Here is a 20,283-nt window from a genome sequence, read left to right on the forward strand (position 1 = left end):
CAACACCCAACTCCTGCAGTCACACATGAACCTGCTGGTGTCTCAGCGGGTTGGATGATCGATTGAATCCCTTCCCACACTCGGGGCAGGTGAACGGCTTCTCCCCACTGTGAATGTGTTGGTGTGTCTGGAGATTGGATGATTGAGTGAATTGTTTCCCACACACAGAGCAGGTGAATATCCTTTCCCCAGTGTGAATTCGCTGGTGTTGAATAAGGTGAGACGATTGTCTGAATCTCTTCTCACAATCAGAGCAACTGAATGGTCTCTTGTCAGTGTGAACAAGCTGGTGTTTAATTAGATCTGGAGAGGTTAATCCAAAGACTTTAGTTCAGTTTATTAGTTGCTGAAATTACAGGATACAGGGAAACCGTTGGTTGTTGCAAAATTTTGTAAAATTGTTTTAATATTTTTATTCAGATTGGAAATAATTAGACGCAGTTTAAATAGAAGATAATGTTAAGAGTTTAGCTTGAAGCATTGTATATCTGCATGTCTGGTTGTTATGCAAGAAAGCAATCTCTGTTTTTGTAAGGTGTAATATATTGATAATTTTCCAGCAAATACCATTCACCAATTCATGTCTTTATTGAAGATGTTTAAAGGGGAGTATTTACATACAAATTGGCCCAGTTGTGACCTTTAACCTGTAATTAAAGTATCTCCTAAGTTTTTAAGTTTATATTCTTTTTGTTTTAAAAAAATCTGCAGCTGTATTTCCTCTTAAGTGCCTCTCTTGTTTTCAAGGATGTAAGTTTTGGGTGCACACTTTTACAGAACTCTAATGAACATAATGGCTTAATGTGAACAAGCACTTTAGCTGTCAAGGAATGTATTATGATTTGGCTCTCAATAAAATGTGACTGTTAACTCAATAACTGTTTTGAAATAAAATAAAGCATTTAAAATTCAACAAAACACATCTTGATACGAGTTACAACTATTTTGCTGGGTCAGCTGGTGAAAGGTCACAATTGAGCTCAATTTTCAAGCTTGAAATGTTTTCTAATGAGTCTGTGATAGTTCAAGTCTTTTTTAAATGGTTACTTCTGAATGTGATTGAAAAATAATTATGCTGTGTTAATCAATTAATTTACTGATGTGTAGCATAATATTGATTGGTCTTGAAAATGTATATTTGGTATATTCTGAGAGACTTAGAATGTGCGGGAAAAATATTTGGAAAAGTTTGCAACTGCTGAAAGTGGAAGTTTAAATTGTTTCTGATTTCTTCAATCTGTAGTATTTGAGCACTAATGGGGGAAAAATGTTCAAGACACATTAATACACATGCATGTTTTATAATATGTTCTTCAGTAAATTCAGTGTGATGGTGTAAAGTATGTACAAACGTAGTCAGGGAAGAATAAAATCTACATCATGAATTTTGACACATTACAGCTGTCTGAAGAGAAACGTCTCCCAGATAAAAGAAACAACAAAGGCTCTTCACAGAAAAGACTGCCCTTTATCCATCTGTTGGAATTTCATGGTTGAACAGGAATTCTCAGGCTACGTGGTTAAACGGAGCAACAGTAACGAATAAAGCAAATGTAATGGTAACTGATTGCTCTACTTTTTTTTTATGTTGCTTGATTAACCATTTTATTTGGACACAACCTGTGTGACTTAAAAGTTACTAAAAGCTTTGGCAACTCTTCGTATTCTAAGCGTTAGAAGTACATGACATGTAAATTTAAAAGTCGTTAGCTTCACTGTTTTTATAGTTCTTTCATCTTGTTACCAAAATTGTTACAAAAATGTTAATGTTCAAATAATGACTGCAAACAGCTAAGTTTCAGTTTATCAAACTAGATGTACTATTAGTGTTGTAATAAACTGTTAAATGGAGCCTACAGTAGATTATGCAAGTTCTCAGATTCAGTTTCTTGATGTTGAATTCCTTTTGAAGGCTGTATGTTGTGGTATTTTAATTTGATAAATTCCAACATGTGTAATTTGCCTCAGTTGGTTTGAAGCTTGTGTTAGTCAACCTCCCATTGTAGTTTTAATACAGAAGCATAATGACAAAGAAAAGAAAAAAAAAAAAAAAAAAAATTAGATCTGGAGAGGTTTTAAAGCAATCCCCACAGTAAAAGCATTTAAAAGGTCTCTCATCACTGTGAACTCTCTGATGTGACGCCAGGCTGGATGACTTTGTGAATCCCTTCCCACACATGGAGCAGGTGAACGGTCTCTCCCCAGTGTGACAGCGCCAATGGCTCTCCAGCTGGGATGGGTAATTGAATCCTTTCCCACAGTCCCCACATTTACAAGGTTTCTCCATGGTGCCAGTGTCATTGTGTCTCTCCAGGTTGGATGGTCAGTTGCAATCTTGCTCAGACACAGAACATGTGCACTGTCTCTCCTCACTGTGAATGGTGTAATGTTTCTTCAGGCTGTGTATCTGGTTAAAGCACTTTCCACAGTCAGTTCACTGGAACACTCTCACTCGGGTGTGTGTTGTGTGGGTCTCGGTGCTTTTCCAGTCACACTGATGTTTCCATAGTCAGTTCACTGGAACTCTCTCACTCGGGTGTGTGTTGTGTGGGTCTCGGTGCTTTTCCAGTCACACTGATGTTTCCATAGTCAGTTCACTGGAACTCTCTCACTCGGGTGTGTGTTGTGTGGGTCTCGGTGCTTTTCCAGTCACACTGATGTTTCCATAGTCAGTTCACTGGAACTCTCTCACTCGGGTGTGTGTTGTGTGGGTCTCAGTGCTTTTCCAGTCACACTGATATTTGAAATCTTTTCCCACAGACAGAACAGACAAATATTTCTCCTTCCACATTCAAAGGCCGATGATCTTCAGGTCCTGACGAATCAAGTGACTGTGTCAGATCTTGACATGATGTTTAGTTTGCGTTACTCATCTGCAAATTCTCTTCATGCTCTGTAAAAGGAGATTACCAAAGTCATCACTGTAAGTAGAAGATAACAATGCAGAACAGTTAATCATCGTTTCTATGAAACATTTTTTTCCTCTTATTCCACGACAGCTACAGATCCCCGTCCCACACACTCCCTCCCCACTGGGCTGAAATCGAAATAAAGTGTTGGATATTGTTTTCTGTATCCTTTGTACAAATTTAGACAAATAGAGATAGAAACATGTTGGATAATTCATTTCATCCATGAATGCTGATAAAATATTATACAATCAATCGGCTGGATATGTGTTCACAGCAAGTTGGAAAACTGTTTGGATTTCACTGGAAAACTCTTGAACCTTCGTCCCCACTGCCACTATCTCTTTGTCACAACCACACAAAAATAAATGTAGATTGGAATTCACGACAAAGGACTCTACACCACAAATAAGAGATAGAACAAATAGACGACAAGACTTACTTTATAAATGACATACTTTATAAAACTCATAGACAGTATGTAAATGATTGAAAATTTAATGAACTCAAGCTGACAACATATGATCTGTGGACTTTTTTTTTTTTTAAATAATTTTTATTGAAATTTTTCGATACAAACATTTACCCCTACTACATTTTAAATTATAACACAACAAATCCCCCCTGGAAAATCCTCCCCACGCCCTCCCCCGCGCGCACCCCCCCACCCTCCCCCCCCCCCCCCCCCCCCCCCCCCCCGCGCTACCCGTCTAGCAACCAAACCGTTTTTCCCTTTCTGCCGATGGCCTCGGGCAGTCATTGCCCGCGACCCCCCGCTAACGTGCTCCCTTCGTTGCTATCCCCCCCCCCCCCCTCCCTTCCCCCCCCCCCCCCCCTTTCTCCCCGGGTTGCTGCTGTTTCGGCCTCCAGTTCCTATCTCTGATCCAGAAAGTCAAGGAAGGGCTGCCACCGCCGGAAGAACCCCTGTACCGACCCTCTCAGGGCGAATTTGATTCTTTCCAATTGGATGAAGCTTGCCATGTCGTTTAACCAGGTGTTAACACTTGGTGGCCTTGTGTCCCTCCACTGAATCAAGATCCTTCTCCGAGCTACCAAGGACGCAAAGGCCAATATTCCGGCCTCCCCTGCCTCCTGTACTCCTGGCTCCACCCCAACCCCAAAAATCGCTAGCCCCCACCCTGGTTTGACCCTGGTTCCCACCACTCTCGATACCGTCCCCGCCACCCCCTCCCAGAACTCTTCCAGTGCCGGGCACATCCAGAACATATGTACATGGTTCGCAGGGCTTCCCGAACACCTAACACACCTGTCCTCACCCCCGAAGAACCGACTCATCCTAGTCCCCGTCATATGGGCTCTGTGCAGCACCTTAAATTGGATGAGGCCCAACCTTGCGCACGACGACGACGAATTGACCCTCTCTAAGGCATCCGCCCATGTCCCATCTTCTATCTGCTCTCCCAGCTCCGCTTCCCACTTGTCTTTCAGCTCCTCTATCGATACCTCCTCCACCTCCTGCATTATTTTGTAGATGTCCGAGACCTTCCCTTCTCCGACCCAGACCCCTGACAGCACCCTATCACTCACCCCTCTATCGGGAAGCAAGGGAAATCCTTCCACCTGTCGTCTGGCAAATGCCTTCACCTGCAGGTATCTAAACGTGTTCCCCGGGGGGAGCTCAAATTTCTCCTCCAGCTCTCCCAGGCTCGCAAACCTCCCCTCTATGAACATGTCCCTCAGTTGCCTGATGCCCGCCCTGTGCCAGCTCTGGAATCCCCCGCCAGTGTTCCCCGGGACAAATCTGTGGTTCCCTCTCAGTGGCGCCGCCATCAGACCCCCCACTTCCCCCCTGTGTCGCCTCCACTGCCCCCAGATTTTCAGGGTGGCCGCCACTACCGGACTCGTGGTATACCTTGTGGGGGGGAGCGGCCATGGTGCCGTTACTAGCGCCCCCAGGCTTGTATTGCCGCAGGACGCCCTCTCCATACGTTTCCAAGCTGCCCCCTCCCCCTCCATCACCCACTTGCGCACCATCGATGCGTTCGCCGCCCAGTAGTATCCGGAAAGATTGGGCAGCGCTAATCCTCCCCTGTCCCTACTCCGTTCCAAGAAAATCCTTCTCACTCTAGGGGTGCCATGTGCCCACACATAGCCCATAATGCTGCTAGTTACCTTCTTGAAGAAGGCCCTGGGGAGAAAGATGGGCAAGCACTGAAACAGAAACAAGAACCTCGGGAGGACCGTCATTTTGACTGACTGCACCCTCCCTGCTAGCGACAGCAGTACCATGTCCCACCTCTTGAACTCCTCCTCCATCTGCTCCACCAGCCTTGAAAAGTTCAGCTTGTGGAGGGTCCCCCAGTTCCTTGCCACCTGCACCCCCAAGTACCTGAAGCTCTTTACTGCTCTCTTAAAGGGGAGCCGCCCAATTCCCTCCCCCTGATCTCCCGGGTGTATCACAAAGACCTCACTTTTACCCACATTTAATTTATATCCCGAAAAGTCCCCAAACTCCGCTAGTATTTCCATTACCTCCGGCATTCCCCCTTCCGGGTCCGCCACATATAACAACAAATCATCCGCATAGAGTGATACCCGATGTTCCTCCCCTCCCCTTGTCAGTCCTCTCCACCCCCCTGAACCCCTCAGTGCCATCGCCAACGGTTCGATCGCTAATGCAAATAGTAAGGGGGATAGGGGGCATCCCTGCCTGGTACCTCGATGGAGCCCAAAATACTCTGACCTCCTCCCGTTTGTAACCACACTCGCCCTCGGGGCCGAATACAGCAGCTTCACCCACTTGATAAATCCCTCCCCAAACCCAAACCGTTCCAGCGTCTCCCACAGGTATTCCCACTCCACCCTATCGAATGCCTTCTCCGCATCCAGTGCTACCACTATCTCAGCCTCCCCCTCCACTGCTGGCATCATAATCACATTCAACAGTCTCCGGACATTTGTGTTAAGTTGTCGTCCCTTTACGAACCCCGTCTGGTCCTCATGGATTACCCCTGGCACACAATCCTCTATTCTGGTTGCCAGGACCTTTGCCAACAGTTTGGCATCTACATTCAAGAGGGAGATAGGCCTGTAGGACCCGCACTGTACAGGGTCTTTGTCCCGCTTCAGGATCAAGGAGATCAGGGCCTGTGACATTGTCGGGGGCAGAACCCCCCCCTCTCGCGCCTCATTGAAGGCTTGCACCAGCACTGGACCCACCAAGTCCACATACTTCTTATAAAATTCCACCGGGAACCCATCCGGCCCCGGCGCCTTCCCCGCCTGCATCTGGCCTATCCCTTTAACTAGCTCCTGCAGCTCTATCGGCGCCCCCAGCCCCTCCACCCGTTCCTCCTGGACCTTTGGGAACCTCAATCTATCGAGGAAGTTCTCCATTCCCCCCCTCCTCCTGGGCGGCTCAGACCGGTACAATTCCCTGTAGAAATCCCTGAAGACCCCGTTCACCTCTTGCCCCTTCTGCACTACGTTCCCTCCCTTCTCTCTCACTCCCCCAATCTCTCTGGCTGCCTCTCGCTTGCGCAGCTGGTGTGCTAGCATCCTGCTCGCCTTTTCCCCGTACTCATAGACCGCGCCCTGTGCCCTTCTCCATTGCGTCTCCGCCTTCCTAGTGGTCAGTAGGTCAAACTGGGCCTGTAAACTGCGCCGCTCCCTCAACAGCCCCTCCTCTGGTGTCTCCGCATATCTCCTGTCCACTTCTATAAGTTCCCCCACCAGTCTCTCCCTCTCCTGCCTCTCCTTCCTTTCTCTGTGTGCCCTTATGGAGATCAGCTCTCCTCTGATCACTGCTTTCAGGGCCTCCCAGACTACCCCCACCTTCACCTCGCCCGTGTCGTTCGTGCCCAGATATCTCTCAATGCCCTTCCGGACCCTTCCGCACACCTCATCGTCCGCCAGCAGCCCCACATCCAGGCGCCACAACGGGCGCTGGTCCCGTGCTTCCCCCAGTTCTACCTCTACCCAGTGTGGTGCATGGTCCGAAATCGCAATGGCCGAGTACTCCGTGTCCTGCACTCTCGAAATCAGCCCCCTGCTCAGTACAAAAAAGTCTATTCTGGAGTACACCCTGTGGACGTGGGAGAAAAAAGAATACTCCCTCGCCCTTGGCCTGCCAAATCTCCAAGGGTCTACCCCCCCCATCTGCTCCATGAACCCCCTTAGCACCTCTGCCGCTGCCGGCCTCCTATTCGTCCTGGAACTCGATCTGTCCAGCCCAGGGTCGAGCACTGTATTGAAGTCCCCCCCCATGATCAGGCCCCCTGCCTCCAGACCCGGAATGAGGCCCAACAGGCGCCTCATAAAACCCGCGTCATCCCAATTCGGGGCATACACATTCACCAGCACCACATTCTCTCCCTGCAGCCTACCCTTCACCATCACGTACCTACCCTCCTTATCTGCTACCACCTGCGCCGCCACGAACGACACCCTCTTTCCCACCAGAATCGCCACCCCCCGGTTCTTTGCGTCCAAGCCTGAGTGGAACACCTGTCCCACCCACCCCCTTCTCAGGCGTACCTGGTCTACTACTCTCAGTGAGTCTCCTGCAACATTGCCACATCCGCCTGCAGTCCCTTTAGGTGTGAAAAAACCCTTGCTCTCTTGACCGGCCCATTCAGCCCCCTCACGTTCCAAGTAATCAACCGGGTCGCAGAGCGACCTGTCCCTTTCCCCTGTCTATTAGCCATGTCCTGTCCCCTGTTCGCCCCGGGTCGACCCTCCCCTTCTGACCCGTTCCCCATGGCGATGGCCCCCCCCCCCTCTCCTCCCGTTCTTCCCTTCCCGTCCTCGGCCTTTCCAGCAGCAACCCGGTATCCCCCCCCCCCCCCCCCCCCCCCCCCCCCCCCCCCCCCCCCCCCCCCCCCCCCTGGCTAGGACCCCTCCTAGCCGCGGTGTATCCACCATCGTACTCCCGAGAGTCAGCTGATTTTCGCTGACCCGGCTGCCCCTGCCACACTCCGACTCCTCCCGATGTGGGGGGGAGGGGCCTCCCCCCCCCCTTGCCATCCCTCTCTGACCCCGCTTCAGCGCGGGAAAAGCCGCCATTGCTGGCCACACCCCACTCTTCTCTCCTCCCCCTTCCTCCGTCCCGCGCGTGGGAAACAGGGGAAAGCCCGCGCTTTCGCCCGGCCACACCCTACCCCGCCATCTTCAATTCCACCCCCGTCCCCATCCAAGCCCATAAAAAAGCCCCCTTAAAACGAGAGGAAGAAAAAGAGAAAAAGAAAACACGCATAACCAACTTGCACCCCCCCGTCCCGCCTCCCCAACTTAACAATATAACTATATAAATAACAAATCTCAAATAAATACATAAATACATAACTATGCCTGCATAACTAAATAACTACCCAATAATAACGTATTTAACCATCACCCTCCATCGAACAGAACAGTAACCATAACCCTTAAAGAACAGATCAAAAAACGGTAAAAAAAAGCCCCCCCTGCAACAACAATAATCAAGGGAAGTTGGCAACGGGAAGAGACACACAAAAAGGAACAAAGAAACCCCCCATAACACAAGTTTCAAAGAAACCAAACGATCCATCAACTTTAACCAAGTTCCGACCTGGCCTAAGAAAGACATGGGCCACTTGATCAGTCAAGGGTACTCGGGCGGCCTCGACCGCCGGCGTTCCCAAGTTCTAGTTCAGGTCCAGCTTTTCCTCCCGAACAAAAGTCCATGCCTCCTCTGGGGTCTCAAAGTAATGGTGCTGGTCCTTGTAGGTGACCCACAAGCGCGCTGGCTGCAGCATTCCAAACTTGATCCTTTTTGCGTGCAGCACTGCCTTCGTCCGGTTAAACCGGGCCCGCCGCTTTGCCACCTCCGCACTCCAGTCCTGATATATCCGCACCGTCGAATTCTCCCATTTGCTGCTTTTCTCCCTCTTGGCCCACCTCAGCACTTTCTCCCGATCACAGAAACGCTGGAATCGCACCAGCACCGCCCTCGGGGGCTCGTTCGCCCTAGGCCGCCTAGCCATGACCCGATATGCTTCTTCCAGCTCCAGAGGCGATGGACCGGCCCCCTCTCCCATCAGGGAGCTCAGCATCTCCGCTACATATTTCGGGAGATCAGGCCCCTCCAGGCCTTCTGCTAGGCCCAGGATCCTCAAGTTCTTCCGCCTCATTCGAGTGTCCAGCTCCTCAAAGCGGCTCTGCCATTTCAGGTGGAGTGCCTCGTGCACCTCCACCTTTCCCACGAGGACCGTGGCCTCCTCCTCCCTTGCAGTCATCTCCTGCTGCAGCTCTCTTATCGACGCCTCTTGGGTCGCCTGGGCCCCCATCAGCCTTGTGGTCGTCGCGTTCATAGACTCTAAGAGTTCCACTTTCAGCTCCGTAAAACACCGGAGGAGAGCGGCCTGCTGCTCCTCCGCCCATTTTCTCCAATCTTCTAGTGCGCCACCGGCCGCCATTTTGGTCCTCTTCCCCCGCTTTTTTCGGGGAGCTGCTGCCGCTTTTTTTGTCGCCCCACTCCGAGTACCGACCATAAAGTTGGTCTCACTCTCCTCAGGGAGCCTTCCCCCACCGGGATTCGTCTTTACAGTACCGTCGGGGCCCTCCAATCGGCCCTTAAACACCTTTGTCGCAGGAGCTGCCAAATGTGCGACTTAGCTGGTCATAGCCGCAACCGGAAGTCCATGATCTGTGGACTTAATACAAAAGGCAGATGGCAAAGGTTTGGAGGGTTTGCAGTCAGGCAAGGTCCCGGGACTGGACGGATATCCTGTAGAATTCTATAGCAAATTCTCAGAGCTGTTGAGCCCACTATTGCTGAGAACCTTCAAAGAGGCTAAAGAACATAGAACATAGAACAGTACAGCACAGAACAGGCCCTTCGGCCCTCAATGTTGTGCCGAGCCATGATCACCCTACTCAAACCCACATATCCACCCTATACCCATAACCCAACAACCCCCCCCCCGCCTTAAACCTTACTTTTAAGGACACTACGGGCAATTTAGCATGGCCAATCCACCTAACCCGCACATCTTTGGACTGTGGGAGGAAACCGGAGCACCCGGAGGAAACCCACGCACACAGGGGGAGGACGTGCAGACTCCACACAGACAGTGACCCAGCTGGGAATCGAACCTGGGACCCTGGAGCTGTGAAGCATTTATGCTAACCACCATGCTACCCTGCTGCCCCAAAGAAAGGGGAACCCTTCCCCCCGACGATGTTCCGGACCTTGATCTCGCTCATCCTTAACCGAGATAAGGACCCGTTGCAGTGCGGCTCCTACAGGCCGATATCGCTCCTTAATGTAGACACCAAACTGTTGGCCAACACCCTGGCCACTAGAATTGAGGACTGTGTCCCGGGGGTGATTAATGAAGACCAGACCGGGTTTGTCAAGGGCAGGCAGCTGAACACGAATGTGCGGAGGTTCTTGAACGTGATCCTGATGCCCTCGGAAGGAGGGGATGCAGAAGTGGTGGCTGCAATGGATGCGGAAAAAGCCGTTGATCGGGTGGAGTGGGAGTACCTGTGGGAAGTGTTTGGCAGATTTGGATTTGGCAAAGAATTCATAGGATGGGTCAGATTACTATATCAGGCCCCTATAGCAAGTGTGTCCACGAACCGACTGCGGTCGGAGTACTTTAGGCTGCATTGAGGAACGAGGCAGGGTGCCCCCGTCCCTCCTGCTGTTTGCCCTGGCAATCGAGCCATTGGCCATGGCGCTGAGGATGTCTAGAAACTGGAGGGTGCTGGTTCGGGGAGGGGAGGAGCATCGTGTTTCACTGTACGCGGATGACCTGCTCCTGTATATTTCAGATCCGGTGGAGGGGTGGGGGAGGTCATGCAGATACTAAACGATTTTGGGGATTTCTCGGGGTATAAGTTAAATGTCGGGAAAAGCGAGCTTTTTGTGATCCATGCGACAGGCCAGGAAAAGAGACTGGGAGAGCTCCCGCTCAAGATGGTGGAGAGGAGCTTTCGCTACTTGGGCATACAGATGGCTAAGAGTTGGGATGCCCTGCACAAGCTCAACCTAACGTGGCTTGTGCATCAGATGGAGGAGGACTTTAAGAGGTGGGACATGTTGCCACTTTCCCTGGCAGGCAGGGTGCAGTCCGTGAAGATGACGGTCCTCCCCAGGTTCTTGTTTATCTTCCAGTGCCTTCCCATCCTCAAATCCTTCTTCAAGCGGGCGAACAGGATTATCACGGGCTTGGTATTGGGAAACAAGACCCCGCGAGTTAAAAGAATGTTCTTTGAGCGCAGCCGGGGGGGGTAAAAAGAGGCCGGAATCCTGACCTTTGCCTCCTTGGTAGCCCGGAGAAGGCTGTTATTAATGTGGAGGGACGCAAAACCCCCAAGTGTTGAGACTTGGGTTAGTGACATGGTGGGGTTTCTAGGTTTGGAGAGGATAACGTTTGCCTTGCGAGGGTCTCTGCAGGGGTTCTCCGGGCGGTGGCAACCATTCCTTGACTTTCTCACGGAACGTTAGATGGAGGTCAGCAGCAGCAGCAACCCAGAGGGGGAGGTGGGGAACTGTATGGGTTGTGGATAGATTTTTGTTAAGTTGTTCATTCTTTTTTTGTTTTTTGTTGCCTTCTTTTAGTAGTGGTTTTGTAAAAAGTCTGTAAAATTCTCAATAAAAACAAGTTTTAAAAAAACGCACTATGCAGAGAATCTTTAATTTATATTCTGCTGGTTAAGGAGTGCTGCTCTTTGTAACCTATTGTAATTATTTGTCTGATGAAATAATGTGCAATCCCGTCATTATTTTATACTTTTATTTAATGGCTATCTATAACTATGTGATGAATTCTAATTACTTGTTATATTTGTGTTGTCATCACAATTCAGACATTAACCTTTCTCTCTCTCTCGCTCTCTCTTGTTTTGATTTCTGGTTCTCGTCCTGTCCAATCTAACCCTGAGCTGATGTTTCACAGGGAGACATTTGTTAATAGTTTCCCAGAAATCAGAGTCCTCATTGATTTGAGTGCGAAGTGTCAGCTCTTATTGATTATCCCCCCCCCCTCCCCCATCCTGTGATGTGAACCACCCTCCAGTGTGTGAAGCAGGATTGTGCCCGTTAACCTGGGCCTGTTCCAGGGAGGGAGGGAGAAGCCACACAGGCAAACCAGGGAGCTGACAATTATCCTGATGAGTTTGTGGATCCACAAAGTGTTTCCAAATCCTCCCCATCCAGCCGCCAACTCCAGCACACCTTCGACCAGCTGCAAATTTGACAAATAAACACCTGTCCATGGTCATGACCGACACAGCACGTGCTTCAAAAACTGGGCGACACTGCACCTGTGCACTCGTCTCCTGTGGTGTAGATAGGGGACATCCACCATGTGGGGAATGCTGGGTAAAAACCCCACCATTGTGATTCACAATTCAGTTTCTTGTGATTACTCAGCAGTAAGGCAGTGGAGAGTGACCTTAGAACAAATCATTACAGTGAGGTATTTGACATGTAACAACCTACAAGGTTACAGACTAACAGCTAGAAAGTGGGGTTGGGCTGGTACTGATATGATGGGCCAACTGGCCTCCTTTGGTCCTATAAATTTAAATTTTCTGTTTCCATTGTCGAACAAATTGAAGACTGAAATAGACTGAATTTTGGTCTCTCAGTGAATCAAGGGTGCTGGTGAACAGACAGGAGGGAGGAATTGAGGCTCATTCAGCCATGATTGTATTGAATAACGGAGTAGGTGAGACAGGTTGTCTGGCCTGATCCTGCTCCTAACCCTTGTCTGCTTACAACAGCGCTGTCTGATTTCATCATCACCAATTTAGTTGCAAGAGTTACTAACAGCAACAGAAACAAACAAATGATGTGATTAACAGCAGAATCTAACCTCCACAGTCAGTTGTGAACTCGCTGGTGTGTCAGCAAGTGAGACGATCGAGCAAATCTCTTCTCACACACGGAGCAGGTGAACGGCCTCTCCCCAGTGTGAACTTGCTGGTGTCTCAGCAGGTTGGAAGACTGAGTAAAGCCCTTCCCACACACAGAGCAGGTGAATATCTTCTCCCTTGTGTGAACCTGTTGGTGCCTCACCAGGTTGGATGATGAAATGAATCCCTTCCCACACACAGAGCAGGTGTACGGCCTCTCCCCGCTGTGAACTCGCTGGTGTTGAATAAGGTGAGGTGACTGTCTGAATCTCTTCTCACACTGAGAACAACCGAATGGTCTCTCATCCGTGTGAATAAACTGGTGTTTAATCAGATCTGGTGAGATTTTAAAGCATTTTTCACAATCAGAACATTTAAAAGGTCTCTCATCAGTGTGAACTCGCAGGTGTAACTGAAGGCTGGACATCAGAGTGAATCCATTCCCACATACGGAGCAGGTGAACGGTCTCTCCCCAGTGTGACTGCGTCGATGAGCTTCCAGCTGGGATGGGCAAAGGAATCCCTTCCCACAGTCCCCACATTTCCACGGTTTCTTTGTAGTGCGAATGAGTTTGTGTCTCTCCAGATTGGATGATCAGTTGAAGCCTCGTCCACACACAGAATATATGTACGGTTTATTCCCGCTGTGAATGGTGTGATTTTTGTTCAGGCTGTGTAACTGCTTAAAGGTCGACTGGAACACACTCACTCGGGTATGTGTATGTCTCGGTGCTTTTCCAGTCACACTGATGTCTGAAATCATTTCCCGCAGACAAAACAGATAAATATTTCTGCTTTGACATTTAAAGCTTGGTGATATTCAGCTCCGAGTGAATTAAGTGATGATCAGATCTTAATGTGATGCTTGGTTTGAGTTCCCCATCCACACGTTATCTCCTAATATCCTATAAACAGAGTTTACTAAAGTCATTGCTGTCAGTGCAGGATAGAAATTTACAACAGACAATTCTAGTTTCTATGCAACATTCATTCTTTTCTTGTTTTCTCAAACATGTTGTTCAATCAAAATAAAATAAACCAAAATCAGAAACAAAGTCCCAACAAGAGCAAAATAATCTTCCTGAATAAACCAGAATGTTATTACCAATGTCTCTGAGACATTCTGTACTCCGAGGAACCCACTGATTGTGGAAGGTGTCAATTACAAAGAACATAGAATGATACAGCGCAGTACAGGCCCTTCGGCCCTCGATGTTGCACCGACATGGAAAAAATCTAAAGGCCATCTAACCTACACTATGCCCTTATCATCCATATGCTTATCCAATAAATTTTTTAATGCCCTCAATGTTGGCATGTTCACTACTGTTGCAGGTAGGGCATTCCACGGCCTCACCACTCTTTGCGTAAAAAACCCACCTCTGACCTCTGTCCTATATCTATTACCCCTCAATTTAAGGCTATGTCCCCTCGTGCTAGCCACCTCCATCCGCGGGAGAAGGCTCTCGCTGTCCACCCTATCTAACCCTCTGATCATTTTGTATGCCTCTATTAAGTCACCTCTTAACCTTCTTCTCTCTAACGAAAACAACCTCAAGTCCATCAGCCTTTCCTCATAAGATTTTCCCTCCATACCAGGCAACATCCTGGTAAATCTCCTCTGCACCCGTTCCAAAGCTTCCACGTCCTTCCTATAATGAGGCAACCAGAACTGTACGCAATACTCCAAATGCGGCCGTACTAGAGTTTAGTACAACTGCAACATGACCTCATGGCTCCGGAACTCAATCCCTCTACCAATAAAGGCCAACACACCATAGGCCTTCTTCACAACCCTATCAACCTGGGTGGCAACTTTCAGGGATCTATGTACATGGACACCGAGATCCCTCTGCTCATCCACACTACCAAGAATTTTACCATTAGCCAAATATTCCGCATTTCTGTTATTCTTTCCAAAGTGAATCACCTCACACTTCTCCACATTAAACTCCATTTGCCACCTCTCAGCCCAGCTCTGCAGCTTATCTATGTCCCTCTGTAACCTGCAACATCCTTCCGCACTGTCTACAACTCCACCGACTTTAGTGTCGTCTGCAAATTTACTCACCCATCCTTCTGCGCCCTCCTCTAGGTCATTTATAAAAATGACAAACAGCAACGGCCCCAGAACAGATCCTTGTGGTACGCCCCTCGTAACTGAACTCCATTCTGAACATTTCCCATCAACTACCACTCTCTGTCTTCTTTCAACTAGCCAATTTCTGATCCACATCTCTAAATCACCCTCAATCCCCAGCCTCCGTATTTTCTGCAATAGACGACCGTGGGGAACCTTATCAGACGCTTTACTGAAATCCATATACACCACATCAACTGCTCTACCCTCGTCTACCTGTTCAGTCATCTTCTCAAAGAACTCGATAAGGTTTGTGAGGCATGACCTACCCTTCACAAAACCATGCTGACTGTCCCTAATCATATTATTCCTATCTAGATGATTATAAATCGTATCTTTTATAATCCTCTCCAAGACTTTACCCACCACAGACGTTAGGCTCACCGGCCTATAGTTACCGGGGTTATCTCTACTCCCCTTCTTGAACAAAGGGACCACATTTGCTATCCTCCAGTCCTCTGGCACTATTCCTGTAGCCAATGATGACCTAAAAATCAAAGCCAAAGGCTCAGCAATCTTTTCCCTGGCTTCCCAGAGAATCCTAGGATAAATCCCATCCGGCCCCGGGGACTTATCTATTTTCACCTTGTCCAGAATTGCCAACACTTCTTCCCTACGCACCTCAATGCCATCTATTCTAATAGCCTGGGTCTCAGCATTCTCCTCCACAATATTATCTTTTTCTTGAGTGAATACTGACGAAAAGTATTCATTTAGTATCTCGCTTATCTCCTCAGCCTCCACACACAACTTCCCACCACTGTCCTTGACTGGCCCTACTCTTACCCTAGTCATTCTTTTATTCCTGACATACCTATAGAAAGCTTTTGGGTTTTCCTTGATCCTACCTGCCAAAGACTTCTCATGTCCCCTCCTTGCTCGTCTCAGCTCTCTTTAGATCCTTCCTCGCTTCCTTGTAAATATCAAGCGCCCCAACTGAAACTTCACGCCTCATCTTCACATAGGCCTCCTTCTTCCTCTTAACAAGAGATTCCATTTCTTTGGTAAACCACGGTTCCCTCGCTCGACCCCTTCCTCCCTGCCTGACTGGTACGTACTTATCAAGAACATGCAATAGCTGTTCCTTGAACAAGCTCCACATATCCAGTGTGCCCAACCCTTGCAGCCTACTTCTCCAACCTACACATCCTAAGTCATGTCTAATGGCATCATAATTGCCCTTCCCCCAGCTATAACTCTTGCCCTGCGGGGTATACTTATCCCTTTCCATCACTAACGTAAAGGTCACCGAATTGTGGTCACTGTTTCCAAAGTGCTCACCTACCTCCAGATCTAACACCTGGCCTGGTTCATTACCCAAAACCAAATCCAATGTGGCCTCGCCTCTTGTTGGCCTGTCAACATATTGTGTCAGGAAACCCTCCTGCACACATTGTACAAAGAACGACCCATCTAATGTACTCGAACTTTATCTTTTCCAGTCAATATTTGGAAAGTTAAAGTCTCCCATAACAACTACCCTGTTACTTTCGCTCTTTTCCAGAATCATCTTCGCCATCCTTTCCTCTACATCCCTAGAACTATTAGGTGGCCTATAGAAAACTCCCAACAGGGTGACCTCTCCTTTCCTGTTTCTAACCTCAGCCCATACTACCTCAGAAGAAGAGTCCCCATCTAGCATCCTTTCCGCCACCGTAATACTGTCCTTGACTAGCAGCGCCACACCTCCCCCTCTTTTGCCCCCTTCTCTGAGCTTACTAAAACACCTAAACCCCGGAACCTGCAACAACCATTCCTGTCCCTGCTCTATCCATGTCTCTGAAATGGCCACAACATCGAAGTCCCAGGTACCAACCCATGCTGCCAGTTCCCCTACCTTATTTCGTATACTCCTGGCATTGAAGTAGACACACTTCAAACCACCTACCTGAACACTGGCACCCTCCTGCGAAGTCAAATCTGTGCTCCTGACCTCTATACTCTCAATCTCCCGTACCCTAAAACTACAATCCAGGTTCCCATGCCCCTGCTGAATTAGTTTAAACCCCCCCAAAGAGCACTAACAAATCTCCCCCCCAGGATATTGGTGCCCCTCAGGTTCAGATGTAGACCATCCTGTCTATAGAGGTCCCACCTTCCCCAGAAAGAGCCCCAGTTATCCAGAAATCTGAATCCCTCCCGCCTGCACCATCCCTGTAGCCACGTGTTTAATTGCTCTCTCTCCCTATTCCTCATCTCACTATCACGTGGCACGGGCAACAACCCAGAGATAACAACTCTGTTTGTTCTCGCTCTGAGCTTCCATCCTAGCTCCCTAAAGGCCTGCCTGACATCCTTGTCCCCTTTCCTACCTATGTCGTTAGTGCCAATGTGGAATACGACTTGGGGCTGCTCCCCCTCCCCCTTAAGGACCCGGAAAACACGATCCGAGACATCACGTACCCTTGCACCTGGGAGGCAACATACCAAACGTGAGTCTCTCTCGCTCCCACAAAATCTCCTATCTGTGCCCCTGACTATTGAGTCCCCAATTACTAATGTTCTACTCCTTTCCCCCCTTCCCTTCTGAGCAACAGGGACAGGCTCCGTGCCAGAGGCCCGTACCCCATGGCTTACCCCTGGTAAGTCCCCCCCCCCACAAGTATCCAAAACGGTATACTTGTTACTCAGGGGAACGACCGCAGGGGGTCCCTGCACTGACTGCTTCTTCCCAGTCCCTCTTACAGTTACCCATCTATCTCCAGTCTTTGGTGTAACTACTTCCCTGAAGCTCCTATCTATGACCCCCTCTGCCTCCCGAATGATCCGAAGTTCATCCAGCTCAAGCTCCAGGTCCCTAACACGGTTTTTGAGGAGCTGGAGTTGGGTGCACTTCCCACAGATGAAATCAGCAGGGACACTGACGGCGTCCCTCACCTCAAACATTCTGCAGGAGGAGCATTGTACTGCCTTCCCTGACATCACCTCTAGATTTAAAAAAAACAAGAAAAAGAAAAAGAAAGGAAGAGCTTACCTGATATTACCTCAAACCCTGCTCCCGCTGAAAGGTAAGCAAATTTAAAGGCACTCACTCACCTTCACGACAGGCCCCTGCTCCCGCTTCCCAACCACCGTGGGGTGGGGGGGTTGGTTAGAGGAGGAGGTAGGGTGGGAAATACTCACGAAGTGTTTCAGGTTTAACTGTCACTTGCCAACAGCCTCTCCACAAACCACCTTCAACTTAGGCTGACCGCACTGCACGTATGCAAATTTCCCCAGAACATCTGATCAGTAGCTCTGCTCTGCTGCCCTCTGCTGGTGGACACCGCATGCTCCCTCACCAGAGCCACCCAAACACAGACAGGCCCATGGAAGAGAGGCCAGCAGCCTCTTATGGGGGGCGGCAGTAAAGTGACCTTATTCAATGGTGGAGCAGGCTCAATGGACTGATTTTTATTTTATTTGTTCATAATTATTGCCCATCCCTAATTGCCCTGGATGAGGTAGTTAAGAGTCAACTACATTGCTGTAGGTCTGGAGTCACATGTCGGCCAGACCGGGTAAGGACGGCAGATTTCCTTCCCTCAAGGACATTAGTGAATGAGTTGAGTTTTTAATGACAATCAACAATGGTTTCATGGTCATCATTAGACTATTAATTCCAGATGCTTATTGAATTCAAATTTCAACATCTGCAGTGGCAGGATTCGAACCTGGGTTTTACCAGAAGCATTACCCTGGATTTTTGGTTTAGGAGTCCAGTGACAATACCACTACGTGGTACTGGTGTAGTGGTGTTGCCGTAGTGGCTGACTCCTGCTCCTATTTCTTATATTTAACCAGTGTAATCCCCACCACCAAATGGGACCTGATCATCCAAATTCTATAAATTGCTGTTTTAACCAGGCCCAAGAGCAAGTCCAGGAGAAGATCCTCTGACTTACCCAGTCCCTCCACACCGGGCAGCCAAAGATTAGGAGCCTGGGGCTGAAATGTATCTAAAACTTCAGAAGTAGCTTTTGCAGGTAACTAACTATCGAGACTGCAACCTCCCACACTGAATGTATACATGGCCCATGGAATTCTCTGGGCTGCAAGCAGCACCTGCAGCAGGTTGCTCATGCCGGACACTAGGACCCGGTTGGAAACAGAGGCGCTGAAGCCCCGCCGACAATCTTTCGAAGGCCCCATAACAGAAGCGCATGCGCACTCTCCACCTGAAACAAGATGGCGGCCGTTAGTCTGGGTCGTCTCCGGGGAAAAGACCCGGAGCTGCAAATGTGGGACCCGCAGGTTCGGATTCGGGGCTTTGTGCCTTCACCAGGTGTTTAGAAAGCCTCCCCGTCCACCCGCCGGCTTCATTGCCCCCTACGCGTTTCCGCATCCTCACCGGTTTGGAGATCCGATAAACAATAGGCTTCTCTTTGCTATCACTGCGCAATACAGGGCGGTCCTGCGCTTGCGCATTGCTCACCTGTGTTCTGGATAGAGGACATTCACCACCGCGGGGGGTGCCGGGTAATGTTCCCGCCATGGCAGCTACTAACCAAGCAGGGAATTGTTAATTATTTCGCTATGATTTGGCGATTGCAGCGGAAATCAGTAATGTTAGGAACCCAGGTAGCATGGTGGACAGTGGTGAGCATGGTAGCACTGCTGCCGCGCAGTGCGTGCGACCTAGGTTTGATTCCAGGAATTTGGTGAATTGTGGAGTTTGCACTTTCTCCCCGGGTCTGCATGGGTTTCCTCCGGGTGCTCTCATTTCCTCTCACAATCCAAGGATGTATAGGTTAAGCGGGGATGGAGAGGTAGGGTGCTCTTTCAGAGGACTGTGAGCGTTGCTTTTTCCTTCCATGGTCCAAATTCACCAATATTTAGGTTACGATCAATTCGATGACGTTGTCTGATCCTGATAAGATGTTTGATCTGAGTTTCCTGACTGCAAATCCTCCCCTTGTAACTCTGAAATTGATTTAAAACAGAAAAAAGGGAGTGAGAGAGATCCTACAAAAACAGGTTGTGAAATTGAGCTGAATGAATCTGGTAACTTGTGGGGCCGACACTGGGAAAAAGTGACCAGGAAAACTGTTGGAACCTTTTGTGAAAAGTGAACTAGTTTGTTAATGTCCTTCAGGGAAGGGAACCTGTCACCGGCCTGAGCCCACACAAAACTCGGGCCTCTGCAAGAACACAAGAAATAGAAGTAGACCATTCGGCCCGTCGACCCTGCTCTGCCATTGAACACGATTGTGGCTGATCTCAGTCTTCAATTCCACTTTCCCGTTAGCTCTCTATGTCCTTTGACTTCCTGAGAGACCAAAAATCGCACATCTCAGCCTCAAATATCATCCACAACCCTCTGGGGTAGAGAATTCTCTGCAAGAAACCAAGAGAGAAAGTAAAAAAGAATGAGGGAAAGGGAGAGGGAGGGAGAACACTGGGGGT

At 49.0% G+C, this 20,283-nt stretch overlaps 1 protein-coding gene and 1 long non-coding RNA gene across 3 annotated transcripts; both read right to left on the reverse strand.

Annotated features, from left to right (window-relative positions):
* On the reverse strand, positions 1–2,542 carry LOC119960265 (zinc finger protein 664-like). Its single transcript, XM_038788015.1, has 2 exons — positions 2,065–2,542; positions 1–303 (listed from the first exon to the last, which is right to left on the reverse strand). Exons 1-2 carry the CDS (start codon positions 2,285–2,287, stop codon positions 20–22), a joined length of 507 nt encoding a protein of 168 aa, XP_038643943.1. The 5' UTR covers positions 2,288–2,542; the 3' UTR covers positions 1–19.
* Positions 2,543–2,688: 146 nt separating this feature from the next.
* On the reverse strand, positions 2,689–19,294 carry LOC119960271. 2 transcript variants are annotated; one of them, XR_005459354.1, is made up of 3 exons: positions 19,229–19,294; positions 12,719–13,663; positions 2,689–2,893 (listed from the first exon to the last, which is right to left on the reverse strand). It is a non-coding gene; the product is annotated as an uncharacterized LOC119960271 (long non-coding RNA). The 2 variants fall into 2 exon arrangements; XR_005459355.1 differs by having other exon boundaries at positions 2,689–2,921.
* Between the last annotated feature and the right edge of the window lie 989 nt (positions 19,295–20,283).

This window comes from Scyliorhinus canicula, unplaced genomic scaffold (assembly GCF_902713615.1).
Source record: "Scyliorhinus canicula unplaced genomic scaffold, sScyCan1.1, whole genome shotgun sequence".
Taxonomy (NCBI): Eukaryota; Metazoa; Chordata; class Chondrichthyes; order Carcharhiniformes; family Scyliorhinidae; genus Scyliorhinus; species Scyliorhinus canicula.

Excerpts from the sequence above, each read along its gene's own strand:
- LOC119960265 (XM_038788015.1), bottom strand. The coding sequence starts at position 2,287 with ATGGAGAAACCTTGTAAATGTGGGGACTGTGGGAAAGGATTCAATTAC. Across the intron at positions 304-2,064 it reads TTGCTTTAAAACCTCTCCAG|ATCTAATTAAACACCAGCTT; the intron begins ATCTAATTTTTT and ends TAACCTCTCCAG.